The sequence below is a fragment of the Hyperolius riggenbachi genome, chromosome 5 (genome assembly GCF_040937935.1).
Source record: "Hyperolius riggenbachi isolate aHypRig1 chromosome 5, aHypRig1.pri, whole genome shotgun sequence".
NCBI classification, from domain to species: Eukaryota; Metazoa; Chordata; class Amphibia; order Anura; family Hyperoliidae; genus Hyperolius; species Hyperolius riggenbachi.
Genome location: NC_090650.1, coordinates 315,213,576 through 315,240,402, shown reverse-complemented (window position 1 = coordinate 315,240,402; position 26,827 = coordinate 315,213,576). Strand labels below are relative to the sequence as shown.

Genomic DNA, 26,827 nt, shown 5'->3' with positions numbered 1-26,827 from the left:
TCAATCGAGCCGATAAGGAACATCGCCGCCGCATCTACGCGTGTAGATGCGGCTTTACAGGCAACGGATCATCAGGACAGCCAGGCAATGTGCATTGTTTAAAAGTAAATAAATAGCTCAGCCTACACCTCTCTCACCTCGGGTTCCCTATTAGTGAAATTCTCAATTTATTAGCAAACAGCAATAAAAGCTTGACAGGGGTTCTCCTCCTTTCCTGCTCCAGCTACACAGACGAGAAGTTTTAGATTTGTTTTCTTATCCCGTCACCATTAATATCTTTAGCAATGACGAGCCCGTCGCAGCACCCCTGTGCCAGCTGCACCTCCTGGCATCTGACCCACGCTGTACTCCCGCGAGAGGTGAGCTCCGCTTCCATACAAGGACATGTGTCAGCCAGCGTCTCAAGACGTCACCGTCCCTGGAATGTATCCCACCCTCTGATGTGGAATGTACCAAATGCAAAGATGGGGGCGAACTCAGCTGCACGCTTCTACACACAAGAAACATGCATCTGCTTGCTGTGTATTGTAGCGAGAATAAACATCACAGCGAGCCCGCTTCCCCACCTGGCTGCGGAGACGTGCTGTGCCTTGCTGAGGGTTGTGTGACCCCTGCATGTGCAATGGTTGGCTCCATCCGCTCCCTGTGGCGGCGAGTAATGCGGAAGTGAGCGGCTGGAGGAGTGTCTGTGTGAGGGTGTTGGTCAGAGGCTGGAGGTGAGAGAGTCTACAATCGAGAGAAGAACAGCCAGTCGGTTCTGTGCCCCTGATTTCCGCCTGTGTGGTGAGTATGGCAGTGAGTACACGATATACGGGGGAGGGGGGCACTGTAAGCCCGAGGCGTGGAGGACGTGTGCGCAGTGGGAGCACCAGTGCTGTACCTGGCCTACAATCTGCTACACCGCGCCCAAGCATGAACTGCAACCTATCCATCCCAACTGTACCCCGGCCGTATGTAGAAAATTGCCGCTCAGCTTCAGCTAGTATAGCATATCCAAAGCCTGCCAGCTTCTGGGAGTTGTAGTTCTGCTGCAGCTGCGCAGTCACACAAGTGCTCTGTCCCCAGGATGGTGACGGCTGCTAGGTGTGCAAAACTGTCTATCCAACTACTAAAAGCATTACTACTAGTGGCGTAGCTAAGGAGCTGTGGGCCCTAATGCAAGTTTTACAGTGGGGACCCCCAAGCACTCTATGCATAACAATTGATACGGCGAACCAAAACCTGCCAATGGCAATTACAGTGTCAGAGGTGCAAGAAGGAGGTGGGGAGCAGTTTAATGATTACCACAAATCAAAGTAGCTATAGAAGTGATTATTATGAGTACAGGACCAATAGAGAGCTAATACTGTATTTGAGGAAGGACTTTTTGGGGCCCCTCTGGCCTAAGGGCCTGATGTGGTTGCAACCCCTATTGCTATGCCCCTGAGTACTACTTACATAAGTCTGACTGATCATTCTCTGTGATCTAAATGAAACATTTACCACATGTTAGTATGTGTGTTTTAATTCACTTATTTATAAAGTGCAGTGCCATTTTTGCTTTACTTACTGAAGACATTGTGACATTAGACAGTGCCATTACCTACTGTCTTTCAGAGGGGCTCTAAAGTTTAATGTTACTAGTAAACTCTATGGCCAATTGAGTTAGCCAGTTAAAAATGTTTTTTGAAATGTGGAGACCCTAGTGGAATCCCCCATAGAGATGAGCATTTAAGGAAATGTGTTTTTGTCTGTATGAAGCAGAATTAGCTGATGTGGCACTTTGACGAGACTAACCAGATGCTGGATCTAATAACTGCTTGACAGCTTGATAAGTTGAGCATTTGCTTTCTGAATCTTATTAACTGCATGCAAAGCTCTTGCTCTTTTGGAATGAAAAAAATAAAAGCTCATGAGTTCAACTTCTCTTCTTGTTGGTAGTGTCTAGGTTGGAACGTGTGCCCACGCATTGTGTGAATATCAGACATCCTTTATATCTATATTGCCTTATTACAAGGCTGGGCAAATCCCTGGAGACTGGTTGCCAGAGATACTTTTAAGAAGTGTGTGGTTTGTTCATCCTTTTATCCCGCCATAGAACACTGCTGGGGCGGGAGCTAAACATTTGTTTATACAGTGCTTGCTCTAGTGCAGCACCTGAAACAATAACAAGGATTTGGGGCAGATAAGTTTAAGTGGTTTCATTGTAGAACTCCTAAACAACCACAAAAAATTGTTCAAACTTCCCTTATAATATCTAAAACACTGCCCAAAATGATTGTTCATGACCATTTCAGGTGACAGTCTATCAAGCCGCTCTCTGACAGACCTTTTGTGCTTAGCTCTGCCTATTCATGCAGACAACCTCAGTTGTGATTACTCCTCTCCAGATTTGGGTGGGGATGGACATTGGACTTTTTATCCTGCGCAGATTATTGCCAATACCCACCTAATAGAAGAATTTTCGGGGTCATCTGGCAGCTTGGAGTTTAACTAACTTAAAGGAGTACCGTAGGGGTAAAAGAGTTGAACTTACCTGGGGCTTCTAATGATCCCCTCAGATGTCCTGTGCCAGTGCAGCCACTTACCGATACTTCAGTCCCTGCCTCCCAGTCCGCGCCCTTGCTCCTGCTGATGTCACCAGGAGGGTATTGTGCAGGTCCAGTACAGTCTGCGCCTGCACAGTACACTCCTGGTGACGTCAGCGGGAGCGAGGACACTGCTGCGCAGATGCAGTAGTTTTCCGACTTTAAAGTCTAAAATTCCAGAAGTGAACTGGAGGTGGGGACAGGAGCATCGGTGAGTGGCTGCGTGGGCACAGGACGTCTGCGGGGGACTATTAGAAGCCCCAGGTAAGTTCAATCCCCCCCCCCCCCAGTAGTCCTTTAAGGGTTACAAATGCCACTACAGGGCTACTAGTTTGCTAGTGAGGAAGTGGAACAAACTTATACCATAATATTTATAGTATTACAGAAATTGAGATCAGTGAATGTCATGATGTAAAAGTAATTTAATAAAATGCTTCTACCTCCACGTTCCATGCATGATGTATTATATGTAAATACCAGTAGTTATTCCAAATTTTCGTCATACACTGTTTGGTAAAGACATCAAATGCCATCAGTGTGTACATATATTGTATTATGTTTTTAGTGGGAAGGGTTCTTACATTGTTCAGTTAGTTAATCTGTAATTGCACATTGGGCAGAGTTTTCACGGTTTCCTTCCTCTTCCTGCCTTTGATATGGTTGCATGCAGGCACATACAAATGAGGCAGTTTGCTTGTACCTAAGCTTTCTAGATCTGTGTCCCAAAAACCATAATAGGCAGGTTAAAAAGGCAGACCTGTATATGATCTATACACTGTTCTAGCTGGTGTGCAGCTTGCCATTTAGCTGAATTTCCTAAAAGATGAGAGTAAAGTTGTATTATCACACACCTTCTTTTTAAGCCTGCATCTAAGCTGTAAAAAGCTGCTTTGGAACTTTACTAAATTGACTGCAGATGTTCCTGATGGGAAGAATTGCACAATCGAACAAGACTATTTTCCAAACTCAGAATGTTTATTCATTACTGGGAGGATGTCTTGCAAATTACTATCATGCTTATGATGTTAAGTGCTTGGCTTTCCTTTCTCAAGGGGACACCCGGCAACTGTAAAATCCCCAGGAGATTCTTGCTTCTTTCCACACCACCCAAATATATTTTTTCCATGAGTTGAATATTGATGGGACACAGTCAGGAAACAAAATGTAATTAGACTGTTAGCTGCTGTTTGTCATAGGTGCTGCCAGAGACTCCTAGGGCAGGAACTCAGTGCTTCAGTGTCCTGGAACTAGGCGTTGGTATATAAAATTGATAGGAGTATACTAGATTGTAAGCACAAGGATAGGACCTCTCCCCTGGTGTCTTTTTATTTTTGCTGTACTTTCTAAATAGCTGCATGTTTCAAAACACACACACACACACACACACACACACACACACACACACACACACACACACACACACACACACACACACACACACACACACACACACACACACACACACACACACACACACACACACACACACACACACACACACACACCTACCTTCCCTCGCCTGGATAGTCTGCTTGGCGGCCTGGTAATTCTGCCCCAGTCACACAGTCCAGCCCTGCCTGTTCCCCCAATCGCGATCCCAACGCCGTTAGCGAACTTTCTTTAGCTGTTCAGCCTCGGCCCAGCAATATCGCCTGAGGGATGGGGTTCCAGTCAGTGGTGTGGAATTGATGGTTGCATAAAACATTGGAGTCAGATGATTTTTGTATTAACTCCAAAGCCCTGATAAGTAGTAGACAGAGTCGGAGCAATTTTCGGTACCCAGAGTTGGTGGTTCCATAAACCGAGTTGGAGTCGGATGATTTTTGTACAGACTCCACAGCCCTGGTTTGAATCCTTGTTGGGTGACCTCAATCCTGTGAGTAGATGGGCCTTTATGTATTTATGCACCCCACCATTGCTATGAAAGCTATTGGCACTATATACAGTACAATCCATTTATAGTAAACTTCAAGGGACACTCCCTAAGCAATTGACTACAACAGAAGTTTATTACACCAGAATTGGTCGTACGCTGTATATTCATACAGGCACATGGCTGGCACCTGGGCACTAACTTTACTATAGCCAAAGGTTTAGTATAAAATTTCTACTCTATAGATATAATTAAAAGATAGAGAATGAAATGAGGGCTGAAATGTTAGCTTTAGATGCATGCTAGTGTGTAAGAACAAACCTGTTAACTAGCGGATTGAAAAAGTGATAAAGCTGTGTGTTTTTCTTTCATTGAGGTATACATGGAAATGCTGGTGAGAATGACATTTCTGAACCTGCTTTTGGACTGCCATATTTAGCGTTCTGTGAAAGTGTACCTGAAATTACATAAGGTACAATAGGTTCCTTGCTGTTTTCCTGGAAAGCAACAGCTTAAAAAACTTTGTTGTTGAACAGCTTGTCCCATACATCTGATTAGATAGATCTGTTGACTACCCATACACCGCAGGCCAATTCCTGATTGATTTCTGCATGAAATCCCTTGGGAATTGGCCTTGTGACGCCGCCTGGCCTCTGTCCCCCAAACGTTAATGTGAAGTTGTTTCCCTTGCTGTGACAAAACGCTGGTCCAACTTCAGATTCAGACATATCCGTGTATGCCATTCATACGTTTCAGCACAGCATTCCCATGTTCAGCTTCATGCTTAGGCTGGTACTCTTGGCTGAGAATAAATCTAGCCATTAGTACAGGGGTCCACCTAGATCACTTAATGATCTGGCATGCTGACAATTAGCAAGTCCATTGTTGCCTTCCTTGCCACGCTCACAGAAGCTGCAACATTGCGAGCAATGAGACTGTCACTCCTCACAACAGAGACATGGAATGCATCACTCTGCTATTGCTGAGCAACGCATCTGTACATCACTGGGACCAGCAGTATCGCCTGTAGGATCGAGTTTGATCCTGGGCGGCGTCTCAAGTTTGGGCCAAATTCTTCAAAGTGTACACATTTTAAAGATGTGAACACTGCAGTGGGGACATTTCTTACCTTACAACAGCTTATGTATACCCCACTGATTGTATGTGACAGCTAGCACAGACATTAGAGGGTGTGGGACAATGGAGACATCTAAGAACACTTAGCATCTTTAGTTAGACTAATGTAGATTGAAAAAAATATTATTGTAAAATTTAATTTTTTAGTGGCTAAAAGTGCACACTCAAAGTTTGGGAGCCATTTGTATTGCCCACCAGAGTTAAATGCACTCCTGGGGGTGACACTAGAGAGGGGGAGAAGCATCTGACCTGGGCCCCACAGAGCAGCTTCTGCAGGTGGGGTATGGAGGAGAGCAATGGGCTTGGCCTCCCATTATTGCTTTAGGCTGCTTTCACAGTGGGACATTACAGGCTGACGTTACAGCAGCTTGTAACGCAGCCCAACTCACAGCAATAAAAAATCAATGGGCTGTTCACAGAGCCCACGTTGCGTTACAGTGTAACGCTGGACGTTCAAAGAAAGTGCAGCATGCTGTGCGTTCGTTAGACTGTGTGCACATGCTCAGTAATGGGGTTTTTTTGTCAGGGGAGGAGGAGCGGAGAGTCCGCTTTCGTACTTAGCCACATGGCTCATTAATATTCACTGCAGTGTTTTCTTCCTGGAGCGGCCACTGATTGGCTGGCGGGACCACGTGATGCGGAGTGTTTTCCGATCACGTGGTCTCCGCAGCGCATAGGACAAAAAAGGCGCACCAAGAGCTGCTTAACGCAGCTCTAGGTAGCGTCCTCCTCAAACACCACCAGGCGTTGCGTTAGGGGCACGTTATGCGACCTATAACGTCCCCTAAAACGCAATGTCCTTGTGGGAAAGAGGCCTTAGGGGTATACAAACGATGCGGTTTTTTTTGTATTTTCAGTTGATTTATATTCAACATGTCCGATCACTTTTAGATCGAGAAAAACCTACGAATCTGCCCTCTGAATCGCTCAAATGCATTTGATTCCTTGAAGTAAAATCGACCGAATTTCTCGATCGAAATTAAAATAGACCTTAAAACTGTATGGTGTGTTCCCAGCATTTAAGATACGGCACTTTGGCACAATAAAGTGTACCTGAGGTGACATAACATACATATCTATGTAGGGTGCCATGCATATTGAATAGGCTGCGTTCCTTTTTTTTTTTTTTTTTTCTACCAGACAGGGTTATACATTAAGGTGTATATATATGACCGATTCTCTCCATTCAAGTCTCAAACCTTCACTGATGAGGAATTAGTTAACCTCTTTCCTGGCAGGAAACAGCTTTTGAGTGCAGGGAATAGATTACAAAAAAGTCAATAGTTCATATATTTTTAGCTCTAGGACACTTCAAAGAGTGACATTGAGCAGAGACAAAACATTAAACCTACTTTCAACTGTGTGATATCTAAATAGTCATTTTTAGGAGTAGGATAGATACAATTGTTTCTCACCGGTTATTTTCACCTCGGGTTTACTTTAGGTAACCATGGCAGATCACTGAGGACACCTGTACTTTTGCCTGTACTCGGGCGTGACGCCTGAGTACAGGCAAAAGTAGAGGTGGCTTCCTCTTCGGCAATCAGCAAAGATTAATCATTTCACCTATCACCTTTTTGTTCCTGTAGGAACTTAAAATAAAGAACCTGCAGTAGAATGCAGTTCACATGTATGCTGCCCTCCCCCTCAATAGAATGCTTCCAGCCAAGCAGCTTGTCTGTATAAGGCTGGTGTTGTAATTGCCTCCCAAAACATTCTGTAAACCTAGTTTAAGACAATACTGTATATGTTGAAAGCACGCATTTCTAGTTCTTTAAACGAGCTAGGAGAGCATATGTGCAAATGCTCTATTCCCATTTGAGAACTGAGCCCTCCCCAATCATGATGGGAAAGCCTTGTGTGTACCTAGCATTAAACACTCTTGCTAGCCACCTAACCAATGATCAATTTTATACTGGGCATACACGGGGCCGACTCCCGCCGCGTCCAGGCTGCCATCCGGATCGATTGCCGCTCGTTCCCGCGGGCGCTTCCTTATCTTCCACTCGACTCCCCGCTATTGCCCGCCCGCGGGGATCGAGCGGGGAATTGATCCGGCGGGTCATCGGACCTGTCGGAAATTATCAGCTCCCAGCATCAGCGTCTCGATACATGGTACAGAAACGTACCGTGTATCACCAGCATTAGTTTGGAGATAATGTACAGACTTAAGCCTGGTGTACAGAATGTAATTTTTGCTTGAGGTTCTACTTTAGCTAGAGATCTAATGGATATTCAGATCTGACAATTATCGGATATAGAAGAAAGCTAGACCATTTTATTTCAAATTCCGTTCATATTTCTGGTAATTTTCAAGTAATTTTTCATATTGGATACTGGTTGAAAGGACGTGCACACGGAACCAGGGCTCTGGAGTTGGAGCAATTTTGGGTACGTGGAGTCGGAGGTTTCATAAATTGAGTTGGTTGATTTTTGTACTGACTCCATAGCCCTGGGTGGAACAATGGCTGGCATAGCGAGTGATATTTTCCTTTCTGATCGAGAGATTTTGGGCTTCGGATCAGTCACTTGCAATAAATAGCCTGTTTTTTTTTTTCTGATCCGATCCTTTTTTTTTTTTTTTTTTTTTTTTTTTTTGATCAGAAGTTCAATCTGAAGTGAAAATTGCATGGTGTGTACCAGGCCTTATGCTGGGGGTACACAATGCTATTTCCAGTCAAATCGATGGGAATTGGACAATTATTTCAAATAAGAACTGCTCTAGTTCGATACAGGATTGATTTTTCCAACGTAATCTCCGGAATATCGATCCAGGTATAGATCATGAGCAGGTTGGCAGCTTCCTGTCAGCAATGCGTGTACCTAGCATTGGATTGCTTCAGAGTGCCAGTTCAGCCCTCGCAGATTCCTGGTCTGGTCAGACTGGAATAAGTATGTTGGTCAAATAACCGTATTGCTTATCACTGTTAAGCAGTAATCCTGTAAGCAGCTGCATAGATGACTCATAAATGTGACACAGAACACAGATTGAGAATCGTGACAATAGGTCTAACTTTAACTCCATTGCAAATAAAGGTCTTCTAATGCCTATGTTCTCCATGTGTGGTACATGTACTCTCTGGGAGTGCTTGGTTTGTTTTTAGAGGAAATATGTACTTGTCAGTCTACTACAGCGAGCTTTGGAATTAACAAAAATACCGTACCAAAAAGGGGGTCAAAAGTTGTGGGGTCGGCTTGTATGCGAGTCTTCCCTGGTGGTCTAGTGGTGGGTGGGTGGGTGGTCCGCGCCTCACTCCCCCCCCCTCCCCGCTCCCCCCGCTGCTATTACCTGCTTAGGCAGCGGCCGCTTCCTAATCCGCGTTCCCCCTCCTGAACTTTCAGAGTGTATCACAGCAGCGCGCCCGGCGCTGCTGCTGTGACGATGCAGGGGGCAGGAAAGAGCGGTTCCCTTGGTAACGGCGATACAGATCGCCGCTATAGGGAGCCGCGCTCTTTCCTGCACTCTGCATCGTCACAGCAGCAGCGCCGGGCGCGCTGCTGTGATACTCTGAAAGTTCAGAAGAGGAAGCGGCCGCTGCCTAAGCAGGTAATAGCAGCGGCGGCCGCGGGGGGAGCACTACCTACCTATGCTACTGGCTAAACTGGGCACTATACTGGCTAAACTGGGCACTATACTGATGCACTACCTACCCATACTGGGGCACTATACTAGCCATACTGGGGCACTATACTAGCCATACTGGGGCACTATACTAGCCATACTGGGGCACTATACTAGCCATACTGGGGCACTATACTAGCTAAACTGGGCACTATACTAGCTAAACTGAGGCACTACCTACCCATACTGGGTGCTATACTGAGCACTATACTGGCTATACTGGGCACTTTACTAGCTATACTGGACACTACCTACCTATACTGGGCACTATACTAGCTATACTGGGACACACTGGGGGGCTCCACCAATCCAGCATTTCCTACCCCCGGCTTATATGGGGGTCAATCATTTTTCCCTGGTTTTTCAGGGAAAAGTTGGGGGTCGGCTTATATGCGGGTCGGCTTATATGCGAGTATATACGGTAAATCATGCACTGTATAAATAAACCAGAATAAGCATTCTTAGTCAATCAGAAGCTTAAAGGAATGTTTCAAAAGCATGTATTGCCAAAAATGGAGTACCCCTGAGAAATGCACATTTGTCAATCGGTACTTGAGATGATGATATCCACAAACCCCATCTTACAGAAAGAGTAACTTGTGGTACATCGTGTTCCCAGGATCAAAATATGCTCTTTAGTGATCTTCAAAAGCAATGCTAAGCAAGGGCTCTGGAATTTAAAAGCAAATGAAATATTAGATTTAAATACTTGTCGGCCGCGTCAGGCCGATGGGCGTGGCGGCAGCCCCAGGACCACCTAACGCCGATTGGCGTAAGGTCCTGCGGGCTTGTTTTGCAGGAGCGCGTGCATCCCTGCTTCTGCCTTCAGTCTCCGAGCGGCGATTGTCGTTAGATGGCGAGACGTCTATTTACATAGTACAGCGCTGCGATCTAAGGCAGCTATGTACTGGGGACAGCTGTGTGACACGGCTGTCCCCCTGGGACACAGGAGTGCGATCGGCTCTCATAGGCTGAAGCCTATGACAGCCGATCGCCGTCATTGGCTGACTGGAGGGAGGGAGTTAGAGAAAAAAATAAATGGGGCCATTTATTAAAAAAATAAACAAACATCTGGGGGGCGATCAGACCCCACCAACAGAAAGCTCTGTGTGGAGGGGGGGGGGGGGGGGAGGGGGTGTGTGCGGCTCTACAGCGAGGCATTAAAGCTGCAGTGGCCAATTTAGAAAAAAAATGGCCTGTTTTTTTTTAGGGGGTTTAACACTGCAGTCCACAAGTGGTCAACTAGGTGAATACTCAGAAATAGTTCTTATACAAACACTTTCAAAGTTCTGCTCCCATTTATTTTGTTTTCCTCACCAGAGGGTGAGAAGGTCATTGGAGGGTGCCTGAGGGTCCCTGAGGGTCTCTAAAGAAGAACCCTCCGAGGGGTTGAAGACTGGACGAGGGGGGTCAGATCAGGTGCCACCATTACATGCTGGATGCCCGGATTAGCAGAGGTGATCGGGCTGTAGTTGCCGCCTTCCTCTTGCGTGATACACTAATGCCGGCTTTTGAGGCTATCCGGCTGGTGGAGCGCATACGTACTTCTGGCGGAGGAGGCGGAGCGGAAGTTGATCGGCCGGAACTGCGGGGCGTTCCTTCTTTATTTAAATGGACGCCATTATGGAGGACAGCCGTGTCAGCCTCCGCAGTGGCGCAAAGGGCAGAGGCTCTATCTACAGCCACAACATTTGTATCCACATCTTCGGCGGCAGTTTCACAGGCTGATGGTGTGGTAAGTGGGAGATTCTTTCTCCCTCCTTAATAACCCTGTAATGATACTTGTATAGATTTTAATCAGGGTTGTATGCTTTCTCTTTTCTCCTTTTTTTTTTTTTTTTTTTTTTTTTTTTTTTTTTTTCCAAGACAAGAGTGGAGTCTAAAGGCTCATACACACATCAGACTATAGTCTTTGGAAAATGAAAGATCACAGACCAATCTTACCACCCTTCATGTAGTATGAGAGCCATACTCTACACAGTCTTTTCTATGGAGCTGAACTCCCCATCAGAAAAAAATCTTGCAAGATGCTGCACACACAGATGCTGTACAGACACAAAAGATCTGTATCTGCAAAAGATCTGTTCCTGCCAAAAATCCATTCCTGCAAAATGCAATGATAGTCTATGAGATCTGCAGATCATCATACACACATGATTTAACTGACATTCATCTGCAGATCAGACAATCATCTGCAGATCTGAAAATCCATCCTGGTGGATCTGATCTGCAGATGAATGTCAGTTAAATCATGTGTGTATGATGATCTGCAGATCTCATAGACTATCATTGCATTTTGCAGGAATGGATTTTTGGCAGGAACAGATCTTTTGCAGCTACAGATCTTTTGAATGTGTGCAGCATCTGTGTGTGCAGCATCTTGCAAAGATTTTTTTTCTGATGGGGAGTTCAGCTCCATAGAATAGACTGTGTAGAGTATGGCTCTCGTACTACATGAAGGGTGGTAAGATTGGTCTGTGATCTTTCATTTTCCAAAGACTATAGTCTGATGTGTGTATGCAGCTTTAATCTAGTGGGTCTGGTGTATCTAGAAAATCCAGAACTAAAAAAAATGCTGTCAGTGTTCAGCCAAATTGGCCTCTGGTTATACTAAAGTGGCCCATACACCTAACGATTTTCCCGCCGATATACAGCCAATTCGATCACAGTGATCGAATCGGCTGTAAAATCGCCGTGCACACCGCTGACAACCATCGGTTTCCGCCTGAAATCGATCGTTCCTGTCAATCCGTGCGTAAGATTTTTCTCGATCACCGGCAGGTCGGGAGTGCGTTGATAGCGGCGTTCGAATGCCCGACGCAATACATATTCATAACATCAGTCATCAGAGGGCAGTATGAAATGGAGAAGGAGATGCTGCCAGTTTGGTTTAACCCTAGGTGGAGGAGAGATGAGCAGGACGCTCCCTGTTGTGGGGACTATAATAAAATCATAGGCCTTTGGTACCCTTTTTTTATTTTATTGGGGGGGGGGGGGGGGGGGGTGGAGGGGCAATTGTCAATTTTATGGTTGGTAGTGACATAACATCTTAATATTAGCATCATGATATTCAATCCAGAACAGCATGGCAAATCTTTAGCGACCTCCTAGTGCATTGTTCTTCTACTCACCCCACCTGTCAGAAGTTGTGCATTGTGCCTCTTTCCCCTCCACAGCAGCAGGCACATTGCTAGCCTCTGTTTGTACAGGATCAGGCCCCACATTATCGACCAAAGGCTCGATCCCAAACTCTGCTAGGTGATAGTCCTCGTGTGTACTAGGTCAGTGATCTGCAAACTTGGCTCTCCAGCTGTTAAGGAACTACAAGTCCCATAATGAATTGCAGGAGAATGCACTATAAATTATTCTTGAACTGAGTAATATGGATGCAGTCCTCTTATTTTTAGAACTGTTCCTGGATGTCATGCTTATGTTGTGATCCAAGTGTGCAGCTGCTGGATCAGATGAGGGGCAGCATATCAGTGGCACAGGCCCCCAGCAAAATTATTGTGGTGGACAGCACCCCCTCCATTGCTATGCAGGGGAGGGAGGGGGCGATGAAACTGGCAGGGAGTTACTTCACATGGCAGGATCATTGGGGAGAACAATGTTCTCTGGAGGTGATTAGCTAAATTGATCTGCCCAGCAGATAGCTGGCTGAGGCATCGCTGTACACACATTAGATTCTCAGCAGTTATCAGCCATCGCAGCCAAGTTTCATTTAGTGTTTGTACGAAGCTCAATATAGGTTACAGGAGGGGAGGGGCGGCTTTATGGGGTAGAGTGGAGTGCATGGAGAATCAAGTAACAGTGCCAGTGTCATATCTATCTATCTATATCTATCTCATATAATCATCATCTGGGCTGTGTTTTGTCAGTTGTCTGGGTGTTGGGTTAATACCTGTGCATACTTCCAGCCCAAATACCTCAAACTATCTCAAGACTGTTGTTTGAGGCCCTGTTCACACTGCACGCATTCCCATCCGCGTGTCGGGAACGCGTGCAGGAGGCAGACATGCACGACATCAGACTGCACTGTCTAATGTTCACACTGCATGCGTTCCGGACCAGTGCAGTCCGGGAACGCATGCTGCACACATTTTATGCTGAAACGCGCGGCTGACCCATTCACTTCAGGTGAATGGGATCAGCCACGCAACGCATAGAAATGCGGATGGCGTGCGTTCCTATGCGTTGCGTTCTAAACGCACGGCCATCTGCGTTTCATAATACGAACGTGGCCTAAGGTGACCTAAATAGCAGGTGTGACTCCCCTCCGCTGTGATTCTTGGCACTATTCATGTTGGTGGGTCCTGATCAGGGATGAGCAACGGAGGAATTCTGAATACGTGTTCAGAATTCATCCAGGTAATTAGCACACCTGAGTGGGGCGGGGGGTGCGCGGGAGGGTTTAACTTACCCAGGAGCCTTCTGCTTTAAAGGGAAGGTTCAGGGACACCTTGCAAAAAATAAAAATCGATATCCACTTACCTGGGGCTTCCTCCAGCCCGTGGCAGGCAGGAGGTGCCCTCGCCGCCGCTCCAGAGGCTTCCGGTCGTCTTCGGTGGCCGACCCGACCTGGCCAGGCCGGCTGCCAGGTCGGGCTCTTCTGCGCTCCAAGGACGGGCTCTTCTGCGTCCCACGCCGGCGCGCTGACGTCATCGGACGTCCGCCGGGCTGTACTGCGCAGGCGCAGAACTACTGCGCCTGCGCAGTACAGCCCGGCGGACGTCCGATGACGTCAGCGCGCCGGCGTGGGACGCAGAAGTGCCGGGCCTTGGAGCGCAGAAGAGCCCGACCTGGCAGCCGGCCTGGCCAGGTCGGGTCGGCCACCGAAGACGACCGGAAGCCTCTGGAGCGGCGGCGAGGGCACCTCCTGCCTGCCACGGGCTGGAGGAAGCCCCAGGTAAGTGGATATCGATTTTTATTTTTTGCAAGGTGTCCCTGAACCTTCCCTTTAATCCGTCCCACGCTGCATTCCAATTCACGGTCACAAGACTACCGTACTTCCTCCTTCAACCCGAAAGGAGGAAGTGCTGTAGTCACATGACCGTGAATTGGAACGCAGCATGGGATGGAATAAAGCAGAAGGCTCCTTTTTAAAACGGTTTGCAGCTGTGTAAACTATCTAAACTTTAGAAGACACACACACACACACACACACACACACACACACACACACACACACACACACACACACACACACACACACACACACACACACACACACACACACACACACACACACACACACACACACACACACACACACACACACACACACACACACACACACACACACTATACTGTAGTTACTTTTTCATCTCGGATCCGCTTCTACAGATACCATACCACCTGGAATCTTTGCTCCTCCAGTGAAACCCTTCTGACCTTAAGCTTGGTCACCGCCATATTGATGTTTTAAACCACACATGTACTATGTGCGTATTTTGTGCCTGTGATGCTGGATGTTATGATTGTTCTGTGCATTTAACCACTTGTATATCAATTCTCCCCACTTCTGTCTGTTTTTGTACTGTGTGCAGTGTTGCCTTATTGATTTTTAGTGTACTTCAGAAATTACACAGTGATTACCCACCAGACACCCCACCATTGTGTTTTGTGCCCATCATGCCTCCTCCCATCTGCATTGCACAGCCAAATGCTTGGGTCCTGAGCGTTATAGGCAGTGGTTGTGTGTAATGCATCATTTTAATTTTTTCCCTGCTGTCACAATATTCTAATAACACTATCCAGATTCTTTCTGTGATGATGTCCTTTGTCTGCAGTGATGCAGCATGTTCAGCTGTGGGCTTTCCTCTCCATATTTTCCACAATGATCTCATGCAGGAAGTAAAGCTGAGTTTTATTTGGTTGTTACATTTAGTGGAGGGAATGTGGCCTAGAGCCAGATGGTGACGGGGATATCACAAAGCCTATTTGAGGACCTGAACACTGCTGTCTGTAGTTGCTGTTTGAAGACAGTTGGGTAAAGTACCTTGCGTTATTTTGAATTGTGGGGCACTTCTTGTTCGGTGTTACTATAATCACAGCAAGCCTGTAAGATCTTCTGCATTGCAGCTAACCGGCGTGGCACTCTCTGTAGATAATTGCTGGACTTGCATGGATAACTTAAATGGTCTCAGCAGTAGCCCATATTTGCTAATCTCGTTGTTTATTATTTCAGATTAGACCAACACCACCGTCACCATGTCAAGCAAAAGGGCCAAGACAAAAACCACCAAGAAGCGCCCCCAGCGCGCAACTTCCAATGTATTTGCTATGTTTGACCAGTCTCAAATCCAGGAGTTTAAGGAGGCTTTCAACATGATCGATCAGAACCGGGATGGCTTTATAGACAAAGAAGACTTGCATGACATGCTTGCATCTCTTGGTAAGTGATTATGTTGTGGTGTTGGGATTGTCACAGTGGATTATAAAGTAAGGGCTGGTGCACACCAGAAGAGCTTTTCTGAGCGCTTTGTGATTTTAATTTTTTTTTTTTTTTAAGGCTGCTAATGTCATCTTGTGTGTGTGTGTGTGTGTGTGTGTGTGTGTGTGTGTGTGCGCGCACACTGGAGCGATGTGATTTTGCAAAATTCCCCCATAGCATTGCATTAGTGAGGCTACAAATCCCTAAATGCAAACTCTGAAACGTTTTCTGGCGTTTTTTCTCAGTATTTTGAGCGCTTTTTTCACTGTATGGGATAGCGTTTTTCAGAGTGTTCCAGGAGATGGCTGCTAGCCAGGAAACAGGTGTTTTATGGGTAATCTGCTCTGTCTTGTGGCTCATTTGCTATATTTACTGAGTAGAAGCGCTGGAAAAACGCTGATTATTGTGAATCGCTTTTGGGCGATTTTTGAAGCGCTCCTATCTTTAACATTGAAGCGCTAATCACTCAGAAATGGTGCAGGTTACGAGTTTGTGTTTCAGCTAATCGCTGAAAAACACAAAACACTTAAAGGGGAACTGAAGAGAGAGGTATATGGAGGCTGTCATGTTTATTTCCTTTTAATCAATACCAGTTGCCTGGCAGCCCTGCTGGTCTATTTCTCTGCAGTAGTATCTGATTAAAACCAGAAACAAGCATGGAGCTAGTCTTGTCAGATCAGACTTACAAGTCTGAACCACTGAAACACCTGATCTGCTGCATGCTTGTTCAGGGGCTATGGCTAATAGTATTAGAGGCAGAGGATCAGCAGGGCTGCCAGGCAACTGGTATTGTCTAAAAGGAAATAAACATGACAGCCTCCATATACCTCTCTTCAGTTCCCCTTTAAGTGAGAACAGCCACATATACTTGACATTGACCAAGCGCTTTTCAAAACGCTAGTGATTTCCAGCGATGCTGAAATCAACTGAAAAGCGCTCTAGTGTGAATGGGGCTTAAGAACTTTTAAAATAACTAGCGTTAAAAAAGCTTTTGTAGCGTGCACCAGCCTTAAATTAGTACTGCATTCATTGCTTTGTTTGGCAGGGAGTAGGTTACTAAATCTGGATTCAAGCACACGTTTTTAAAGTGGAACCAAACTTTAGTATAAGATGTATGTATGTATGTATGTATGTATATATGTGGCTTTACTCGGATTGTGGTTGATTACTTGCGCACACCCAGCAAATTGATTTCCAATAGATACTAGTAGGAAATCAATTGAACTCACAGCGTTCCACTGTTTGATACCGTGCAACATTATGACCCATCGATTGACTACCTCTCCCAACCCCTCCCCACCACAGGATTGCTTTAAAGTATACCTGAAGTGACAAGGTGAGAGAAGTGTTACAGAAGTGTTTTCTAGTACAGCAAGTGTGAAACTAGTATTTTAAAGGACTACTGAAGTGCGAGCGATATGGGGGCTGCCATATTTCCTTTTAAGTAATACCAGTTGCAGTGTTCTCCCCAGAATTTTTTTCCAGCCGGGTGGCATGAAATAGTAGCCGGGTGGCATGAAAAAGTAGCCGGGTGGGGCGAGTTGAAAATGCAGGGCAACTGTGCTTACAGCATAGGAGGAGGTAAGGAGGTAAGCTGATGATAGCCGGGTGGTCACCAAATCTAGCCGGGTGAAGCACCCGGCTAAAAGAGCCTGGGGAGAACACTGCAGTTGCCTGGCTAGCCTGCTTATCCTCTGCCTCTAATACGTTTAGTGATAGACCCTGAACAAGCATGCAGCAGATCAGGTGTTCCTGACATTGTCAGATTTAACAAGATGAGCTGCATGCTTGTTTCTGATGAGTCACACTGCTCCAGCAAAATAGATCAGCAGGGCTGCCAGGCAACTGGTATTGTTTAAAAGGAAATAAATATGGCAGTCTCCATATGTCTCTCACTTCAGTTGTCCTTTAGATACTGTAGGGTGGTCGGGGGAAAATGAGTTGAACTTACCCGGGCTTCCAATGGTCCCCCGCAGAAGTCCTGTGCCCCACGCAGCCACTCACCGATGCTCTGGCCCCGCCTCCGGTTCACTTCTGGAATTTCAGACTTTAAAGTCTGAAAACCACTGCGCCTGCGTTGCGGTGTCCTCGCTCCCTCTGATGTCACCAGGAGTGTAGAGCACAAGCCCAGTATGGTCTGTGCCTGCGCAGTACGCTCCTAGTGACATCAGCAGGAGCGAGGACCCTGGAACGAAGGCGCAGTGGTTTTCAGACTTTAAAGTCTGAAATTCCAGAAGTGAACCGGAGGCGGGGCCGGAACATCGGTGAGCGGCTGCGCGGGCACAGGACTTCTGCGGGGGACCATTGGAAGCCCGGGTAAGTTCAACTCATTTTCCCCCGACCACCCTACAGTATCTAAAGGACAACTGAAGTGAGAGACATATGGAGACTGCCATATTTATTTCCTTTTAAACAATACCAGTTGCCTGGCAGCCCTGCTGATCTATTTTGCTGGAGTAGTGTCTCATCAGAAACAAGCATGCAGCTCATCTTGTTAAATCTGACAATGTCAGGAACACCTGATCTGCTGCATGCTTGTTCAGGGTCTATCACTAAACGTATTAGAGGCAGAGGATAAGCAGGCTAGCCAGGCAACTGGTATTACTTAAAAGGAAATATGGCAGCCCCGGGTAAGTTCAACTAATTTTCCCCCGACCACCCTACAGTATCCCTTTAAGCTGAGCTGAAAATAACTTTGTGATATAATTGTATGCTGTACTAATGGTAACAAGAAATGTAGTAACACTGTAAAGTCTCATAATTTTTTTTTTTTTAAGTGCAATATCTGAATTTTTAATACTGAAATCTAAACTGTAGCCTGGTGTAAAATCTGCTTTATTCAGCTGCAAAACAGAATTAAAATCAGTAATTAGTAGTAGTTTCTGCTCTAAAATGTTATCAGCAGTGTTTACTAAGCTAAATGCAAGTGTTTTACCTTTTTGCTGTTCCGGAGCCCTGGATCCCTATTGGTGACAGTCCTTATACATGTGTATGAGGGATGGAAAAAGGATATTTGAGCTCTTTCAAAGCAGATTATAAATTGTTAGAAAATTAATTTGAATAACTGATATATCATACTTAATTGTACATCCTACCCGGAATATGTAAACTTGTATTATTAGCACTACCACTCCAGTGTATGGTCTGGCATTGTATTACCATCTGTATTATCTCATGGCCTTTTTTTTTTTTTTTTGTTTAATCTGTATTGTTGTATCTATTGTCTATTACCTGTATTGTGCTGTCGGTCACCCCTGTTATTGTCTGTAATCCTATGTATTGTACAGCGCTGCGTAATAAGTTTGCGATCTATAAATCCAATAAATAACTTCCATGCTCTGTGGCATTTCTACATTTCCTTCGTTAATGATATGTTCATGCCAACAGCTACCGGTATGCATTACTATTTTTATTTTTTTATTTTTTTTTTTAATATTCCCTACCCATGTACAGCCTCCTGAAAGCTTATTTGCTTTTCTCTGCCAAGACACTTGGCCCTACATTATATTTGTAGTAACTGATTGGGATATACAGCTTCTGATTTGCTTTACAATTTGGAATTGGACTTTTGAATTTTCTTTTTTCCCATTTCATTACAAGACCTCTTTCAGGCCTGGAACCCACTGCAAAACGCAATCGCTAATCGCAAGCGCTAGCGTTTTGTATGAGCAGTTTGTAAGTGATTTCATGAGTTTTAGGGAGCGTTTTTAAAAAGTATCAATTTGCCAGCGGTTGTAGAGCGATTAGCGTTTTAAAGTCTGATTGGTCCTTTCAATTTTAATTTTGTTAGTGTGCAGTAACTTTAAAACGCTAGCAAAATCGCTCTGTGCAGGTTAGTGTAAACACTGCGCCGCGCTGCCAATCTGGTCATCCACAGCTACTGAGCACCAGGCAGGGATAGCGTCAGCTGTCGTCGCTAGTCCAGAGGCCGCGCACATACCTGGACATAGCACTCCATCTTGCTATGTCCAGGTATGTGTGCGGCCTCTGGACTAGTGACGACAGCTGACGGAGTATGGATGGATCCGACATGTACATAGTGCACTGTCGGTCCCTGCGTCTCCCTCGGGTTGTGCCTCTCCGCTATCCCTGCCTGGTGCTCAGTAGCTGTGGATGACCAGATTGGCAGCGCGGCGCAGTGTTTACACTGGCCGGCTGTTTACTGGTTGCCATGGTGATGGGTGACGTGGTGGGGTGGGCGGAGTAGGCAAGTCGCGTGTCCGGACGCTGAGCACATACGCAGTGGACTGCGTCTCACATTACGTGAAGACGCATAGGAGTCCTGTTCCCCATCAGGTCCATCTGACCTGTGGGAGGATACAGTGACGTAGACGGGCGGAGGAAGGGAACATCCCACCACGGCTGCGCCTACGTTTTCTCGCTCTTACATCCGGTCACATGGGGTGTAGGCCTCTCCACGATTGGCTCCATAACCTGGTGGCAAGTTCCCTATCAAGTCCGCTCTATGGTAAGAGCGGTGATTGGTCCTTTTTGAATGCAGCACTGTGACTGGCTGCTTCATAGGGGTGGGTGGGTATATAAGTGATGAGATATTGCATGCTTTTGTCAGGATGTCATTAACTTGATAAAGGAACTGCGCTCAAACGTCGTTTCTGTATGGCAATACTGAATAAATAAGATTTGAGCATTTAAAAAGATGGTGCCGGCCTATTCACTACATGTTTACTGGATTGGTCATCCTCTGCCTGGCACGTCATCTTTTTGGAGACAGGGTGCGCAACTACAATATATGCGTAAATAATAATACACCAATTCGATAATTACGATCGGTTGTCCCCCCCCCCCCCCCAAAAAAAATTTTTTTCATTCATTCGAGAAATCTGACCGAATTTCCTATTTATTTGATTAAAAAAATTGGGAATGTTTTTTTTCTGATCAATTTTGATAAAAATTGAATGGTGTGTCGTAGATTGTCAGTTACTTGATGTACAGACCCAAGTAATTTGTTTCTGAGTTTTCAATCATTTTTTCATAATTGGGGGGAAAAATTTTACATGTATAACATGTACTAATGTCAGAAAAATTTATTGCAATTCTTGAATTGAAAAGAGATTTTTAAGAAATGATCTGGTATGTGGCCACCTTTAGTCTGTGAGGGAGTCTGCACTCAGCAGGCAGCTGGGAGTTAACGATATGTGATGTTGCAGATGTTTCCCTGTTTGTTTTTCTAAGACTTTTTTTTTTTCATGCATAACTAGGTGCTTAATTAAGAAAAAAAAATCCAGAACGTTGACTAAAGTAGCATAAATTGGTTGGTTGCTAAGTGTGCACACAGAACTACTGGTGGCTATACATTACAAAAAAGCTTCTGTAGCTGAAATACTGGTTTAAGAATTTGATTATGACCAGAGGTGGTGGAGTTTAAAGGGGCTATTGCAGGCCCCATGAATGCAGTTTCTCCTTGGCTCAGAGGCATTGTGCTGTTAGGCCTCGTTCCCACTATACGCGCTGCTATGTGCATTTTGGCAGCGCATATGTGCGACGCGCAAGAACGGTAGAGGTGCCTACTTCTACCATTCCCATCATCTGCGCTGCCGCCACTGCTGCTTGTTTTTTTTTTTGAGAATCGCAGTGCTGAGGCATTCATTGTAATGAATGGGATCAGCAGCGCAGCATAGAGTGCTGTGCGATTGTATGCATTGCATTCAGATTGCACAGCCATCTGTGCTAATTGATGGGAATGAGGCCTTAGGGTGCGTACAGACATGCGACTATAGTCGTTTAAAACGATCGTTACCGACGGCATTGCCCGACGATAGTTCGTAAAAAGTGCACGAACGATCATTAAAACAACCGAACAACGAGATATGTCGTTGGTAAAGAACGATCCATTCTGCCAGATCTTTTCCAACGACAATCGTTCAAAAAGTAATGTCTGTACAACGATCGGTCGTTAATCGTTTGTTCTCAAAGCTTTGCACATGCTCAAACAGTTCTTTTTGACACTTGTGTTTGAAATCAGTTTATACATCATGTTGCGCATGCAACGCTCGTTCCAAGATCGTTCGTACACGAACGATGTTCAAAGTAGCCTTTCTTCAAAAGATCATCGGCCGATACCTCATTTAACTTCGTTCGTTCGTTCAGAACGAACGTTATCGTATGTCTGTATGTACCCTTAGAGTGCAGGGGTTAGGAGTACAGACTGCAGCCTGTGGAAATGGAAGTGAATGGTGTCTGGCCAGGTGCTTTGAAACAGGTTAGACATCCGCTGTCTAAGGTTTGAGTTGGCACATGACGAGCTGGGACCACAGCTGCTGTGGGGACAAGATTTTAGTCACCTTGGGTGTTTGTTACAGTTATGCATGAAAATGGATTTTGACATATGAAGTTTTTTCTTTTAATTCTACGTTTTTTTTAAAGGCAAGAACCCAACAGACGAATACCTGGAAGCCATGATGAATGAAGCACCTGGACCCATTAATTTCACCATGTTCCTTACCATGTTTGGGGAGAAGCTGAATGGTACAGACCCAGAAGATGTCATCAGGAATGCATTTGCCTGCTTTGATGAAGAGGGAGTAGGTGAGTAAATGGGATGACTTCATGTAGCAGTATTAAAAAAAGAAAAAAATTATCCATATACCTCTGCATCGTCTGCTCCTCATTCCCCAGGTCCTTCATGATCACTCCTTGAAAAATTTGAAGCAATGTTCGTTCCCATTTCTTCCACTTCCTCCTCTTAAGGGGAGTGAATGGGGGTGGGGAAGAGGATAGAAAGGGAGGATGATTGGAGGGAACATACAGCAAGCCTGCCCTGCCTCTTCCTGTTTGAAAATTATTTGACTTTAGCCAAAGGAGTGATTACGAGGACCAAGTGGAATGAAACCATACAGAGGTCTGCGGATCCATCTGTGCTTATCCTCTGGGGTAGCTTTGCCTCTGGTCAGATGTGCTTTAACCTCCTTGGCGGTATGGACGAGCACAGCTCGTCCATGACCGCTGGAGGCCGCCGCTCAGGCCCTGCTGTGCCGATTTTCACTTTTTTTTTTTAAACCCGCAGCAAGCACTCGTTGGTCCCGCTCGCCACCGATGCGCCGCTACCCGCCACGTAACTACCCCCCCCCCCCAAGGGGGTAGAACAGGATTTCCTTACGTGGGTATGCGCCGGCGGCGATCAAAGGTACGCGCCGGACACCGCAGGGAGAGGGGCATCATGTAGCTAGCGCTAGGCTAGCTACATGATTTAAAAAAAAAAATTTAAAGTTGCTGCGGCGCCAGGGTGGTTAATACTAAAATTGGGTGCGTGTTTGATTCATGTTTAAGTGTTTGATAAGTGAAATTTGCTATCATGCCTGATCGGAATTGACAGGTTACTTTGACTAGGACTTTTTTTTGTTTTTTTTTTGTTTTGATTAACCAAGAAGATAATTTTTTTTTCTTCTTTTGAATTGCCTGGTTAGCATCCTTATTACTTGTTTACCAGATAAAAATAAAGATTTGATTTTATGCCGGACAGTTACTCTTTAAACTGAATGGGAACCGCATTTAAAAAAAAAAAGACACAACAAGCAAACTGCAGCGAGTCCCTGTGGAATAAAAAAATGAGACAGATACTTACCCAAGGAAAGGGAAGGCTCTGGGTCCTATAGAGCCTTCCTGCTCCTCTCCTGGTCCCCTCGTTCCGGTGCTGGCTCACCCGGTAGCAGTATTTGACTAATTTAGTCAAATACTGCTTTACCTGGCCGAAGGAGGCTTCAGAAGTCTTCAGGGAGCCCGAGTGCTCCTGAAGAAGGGCGGCCCAGTACTGCACCTGAATGCTCTCTTGCACGCTCACGCCTGTGCAGTATGGAGCCGCACGTCTTCAGGAGGACACGGCTCCCAAAGACTTCCAAATACCCTTTCGGTGGGTGATTGAAACGGGGAGGAGCCAGCACAGGATAGAGAGCACTGAGAGAGGAGACGGAAGGCTCTATACAACCCAGAGCCTTCCCTCTCCTTAGGTAAGTATTTGCTTCATTTTTTTAAAAAATGCGGTTCCCATTCACTTTAAAGAAGAAAATGCAGTATTTTCTGATGACTCTGCATTTAGAATTTTCAAAGAACATTATTCCTTGTGTTTTGTGCTGGGGTTTACATTCATTTCCACATTAGTGTTTTTGAATGCTCTGTAAACTGCAGTTCATTTTAATTTCATCTTATGCAAAATACAGTAGTGCTTTTCTGCATTATCAGCTGGCAGTTTCTGTGATCTTTTGGATTTATTGTACATGGCTCTGCCAAGTGCAGCACACAGTGCTGCTGTATGAAAGGCCTTCAGTTAATGCCAGCCAGGTGCTGCTTGTTGGCCTAACCACCACAACAGATATTTATAGGATGTTGTGGCGATTCTCACTATTTCACTGACCTTTTGCTCACACCTTGGCAGCTGCATGCAGAAATAGGCCATGAGAAGAGCAGCATTTGTGACTGTTGTCAACATGCAGTAACTGAAAGCAACCAGTCAGAATAGTCTGCTGAAGTAACTGGCCTGAGATGATTTATGTTTATTGTACATTCAGCTGCTTCTGTTTACATTCCCCCTAGCCTATGGCAGTGTGGGGCCAGCAGTGGCCCCACTACCTGCAGGACAGCAGAGCTGAGGGGAGCAGATAATGTGCTGGTGCCCAGCAACCGGTCTAATGCTAGCTACACTATTTATTTTTACTACCGTATTTTTCGGACTATAAGGCGCTCTAGGCTAGAAGGCGCACCTAGGTTTAGAGGGACAAAATCTTGGTTTGAGGTGTTTGTTTTAACCACTGCCTGTAAAATAGAGGTTTATAAACATCCTTTTTGTGCACCTTTAGTGCAATGTCCATTCTGCCAGCATGCTCACGCCCATTTATACCCCTCAGCCCATGCCATGAAATTTTATGTGAATCCCTCGAAATATGAATACAATTCTCAAACTGTGAAATTAGCCCTCAACTCACAGCTTCTGTTGTCTGCTTTCTAGGGACCATGCCAGAAGATAATCTGCGAGAACTGCTGACCACAATGGGAGACCGATTCACAGATGAGGAAGTAGATGAGCTTTTCAGAGAGGCACCCATCGACAAGAAGGGCAATTTCAATTATATTGAGTTTACGCGTATATTGAAACACGGAGCGAAGGACAAGGATGATTAAGTCCTTTGTCACGGCAACCGCAAGATGTTCTTTAGCTTCCTGCCTTCTCTGAGTCTCCTTCTCCTGGTAGAACTGTGCATGCATGTAGCTCTCTAAACCTTCTCTGTGTATTTATGGATTTATTCCAGGCCTGTATGGCACACGCACATCTATTTAAGCAAACTGGAAACTGAAGATATCATTGTAACCTGTTACTAGCAAATGTAAAGAATTCCTGCACAGCAGATCAACAGATTGTCCTTTTTTTGACGTAAGCTGGATTTTTTGCTATTTTGTAATAAAAAGAAACAAAGAAATAAATGACTATCAATCAAAATATATCTCAGAAGTGGTCTGGCAGAGTGGATGAAACGTGATTATCATAGTGGCAGTAGTTCAAGTGAAACCATTGTAAACGTCACCATTCACTTCCAATGTATGCTAAAACCGCCTGCTGCAGATCACACTCCTACATCTGGCAGCTGCCTGCACTGCACATTGTTCTTTCATCTCCTGGATATACATTTTCTAAGACTGTCACTAGGCAATGAGGGAGATAATAAGGGGGAGTCCCACTGGGGGCCAAGTATGTCTGTGACTTCGCCATATGTAAAAGGTCAAACGGACTCTTATTTTCAGATCCGTTACAATATTTCCGCATTTTATAAAATAAAAGTGTTTTTATCAGGCTCTTGTCATGGTGGTATTTGTTTCAGGTTCCATGAGGGCTATTTGGTGGAGACTGGCAACATATTACTCTGGTGTTTTTAAAGGCAGTCTGAATCCTAAATGGGGGAGAGGGGGAAACAGGTACTTAATGGGAGGGAAGGCTCTGGTCCTTCACGGTCCTCTCTGGCTCCCCCGTTAGCAGTCTCTGACTCATGGGTCACTTGGGCTCCAGAAGACGGGCTGCTCCATACTGCGCATGTGCCCTCGTGCTCGGTATGGAGCCGCCAGTCTTCGGGAGCACTTGGGCTCCCGCGGTGGGAGATTTAAACGGAGGGGCCTGCGAGGGAACGAGAGAGTATTATCAAGGAGTAGTTATCACTTCGCTTTGAGGCTACTTTCACATTAGGACGTTGCGTTTGATGCGACGTTTAGGTCGCACAACGTGCCCCTAACGCAACTCATTGTAGACAGTATAACTTGGACGTTATTGTGCATTCTTTAGCCCTCCTTTGGTGTGCCGTTTTCGTTGCACAGTGATGGAATGAAAACGGCGCATGCGTTGCATTTAAAAAAAAAAAAAAAAAAGCAGATTCATTGCTAAATGCACAGCATGCAGCACCTTCTAATAACTCTACACGTTACACACAAACACAACGTTTGCACTGTAAATGTCGCACAGACTTTGCATTGCTGTGCGTTAGTCTGCGTTGGAAAATTTTATAACGTGCTACTTTAACGTCGCATTGTGAAAGAGGCCTAAAAGGTCCAGCAAAGCACTTTTTACCTCAAATCTATTTGAATATAACATTATTACAGCTTGAATTTTTTTATAAGGACGTTTGTTCTCCACTTCAGTGGGTGATGCAACCAAAGACCGCTTGTTAGGCAGGCTGTGTCAAATAGACAAGTTCTCGGGAGGACAAATCATTGGGAATGTTGCTATCGAGAGGAGTAATTGGGAAAAAAACGTAATGCAAGTCTCAGCTAGCTATAACTTTATACCCAGGAGCCAGCCAAGTTAATTGGGTTGTACGGCGTGAGGAGGCTGAATTAGCGGTTCTGCAAGCTCTGGTTACCCATCTGTACTTTTTACTTAGGTTGGTGATTTCAGAGATGGGACGAGGGGGACTGCTGTGTTTGAAGTTCTGCTAATCAGATATTCAACGAGGTACGCAATGAATTGGGCACTAAAGTATAATCATTGCCATTTATGCTTTGTACAATGATGGGCTTCAAAAGCTAATGTTAAAGAAAATGTATTACTGGTAGCGGTCTGTTTTTTATTGTGCTGAAGTGACTTATTAAATACTCGTTAGAAACCTGTAATGTTGCATATAAACATACAGTAGTTTTCATTTTGGAGCTCCGCCCACTTGCTCGACAGGTAAACCACTTCATAGGCAGAAGAAGTGTCT

The 26,827-nt window shown here is 45.3% G+C and overlaps 1 protein-coding gene across 1 annotated transcript; it reads left to right on the top strand.

The window, feature by feature from the left end:
* The first annotated feature begins 655 nt into the window (after nucleotides 1-655).
* On the top strand, nucleotides 656-25,431 carry LOC137518845 (myosin regulatory light chain RLC-A). Its single transcript, XM_068237218.1, has 4 exons — nucleotides 656-783; nucleotides 15,387-15,593; nucleotides 22,017-22,178; nucleotides 24,592-25,431. Exons 2-4 carry the CDS (start codon nucleotides 15,410-15,412, stop codon nucleotides 24,762-24,764), a joined length of 519 nt encoding a protein of 172 aa, XP_068093319.1. The 5' UTR covers nucleotides 656-783; nucleotides 15,387-15,409; the 3' UTR covers nucleotides 24,765-25,431.
* The last annotated feature ends 1,396 nt before the right edge of the window (nucleotides 25,432-26,827 follow it).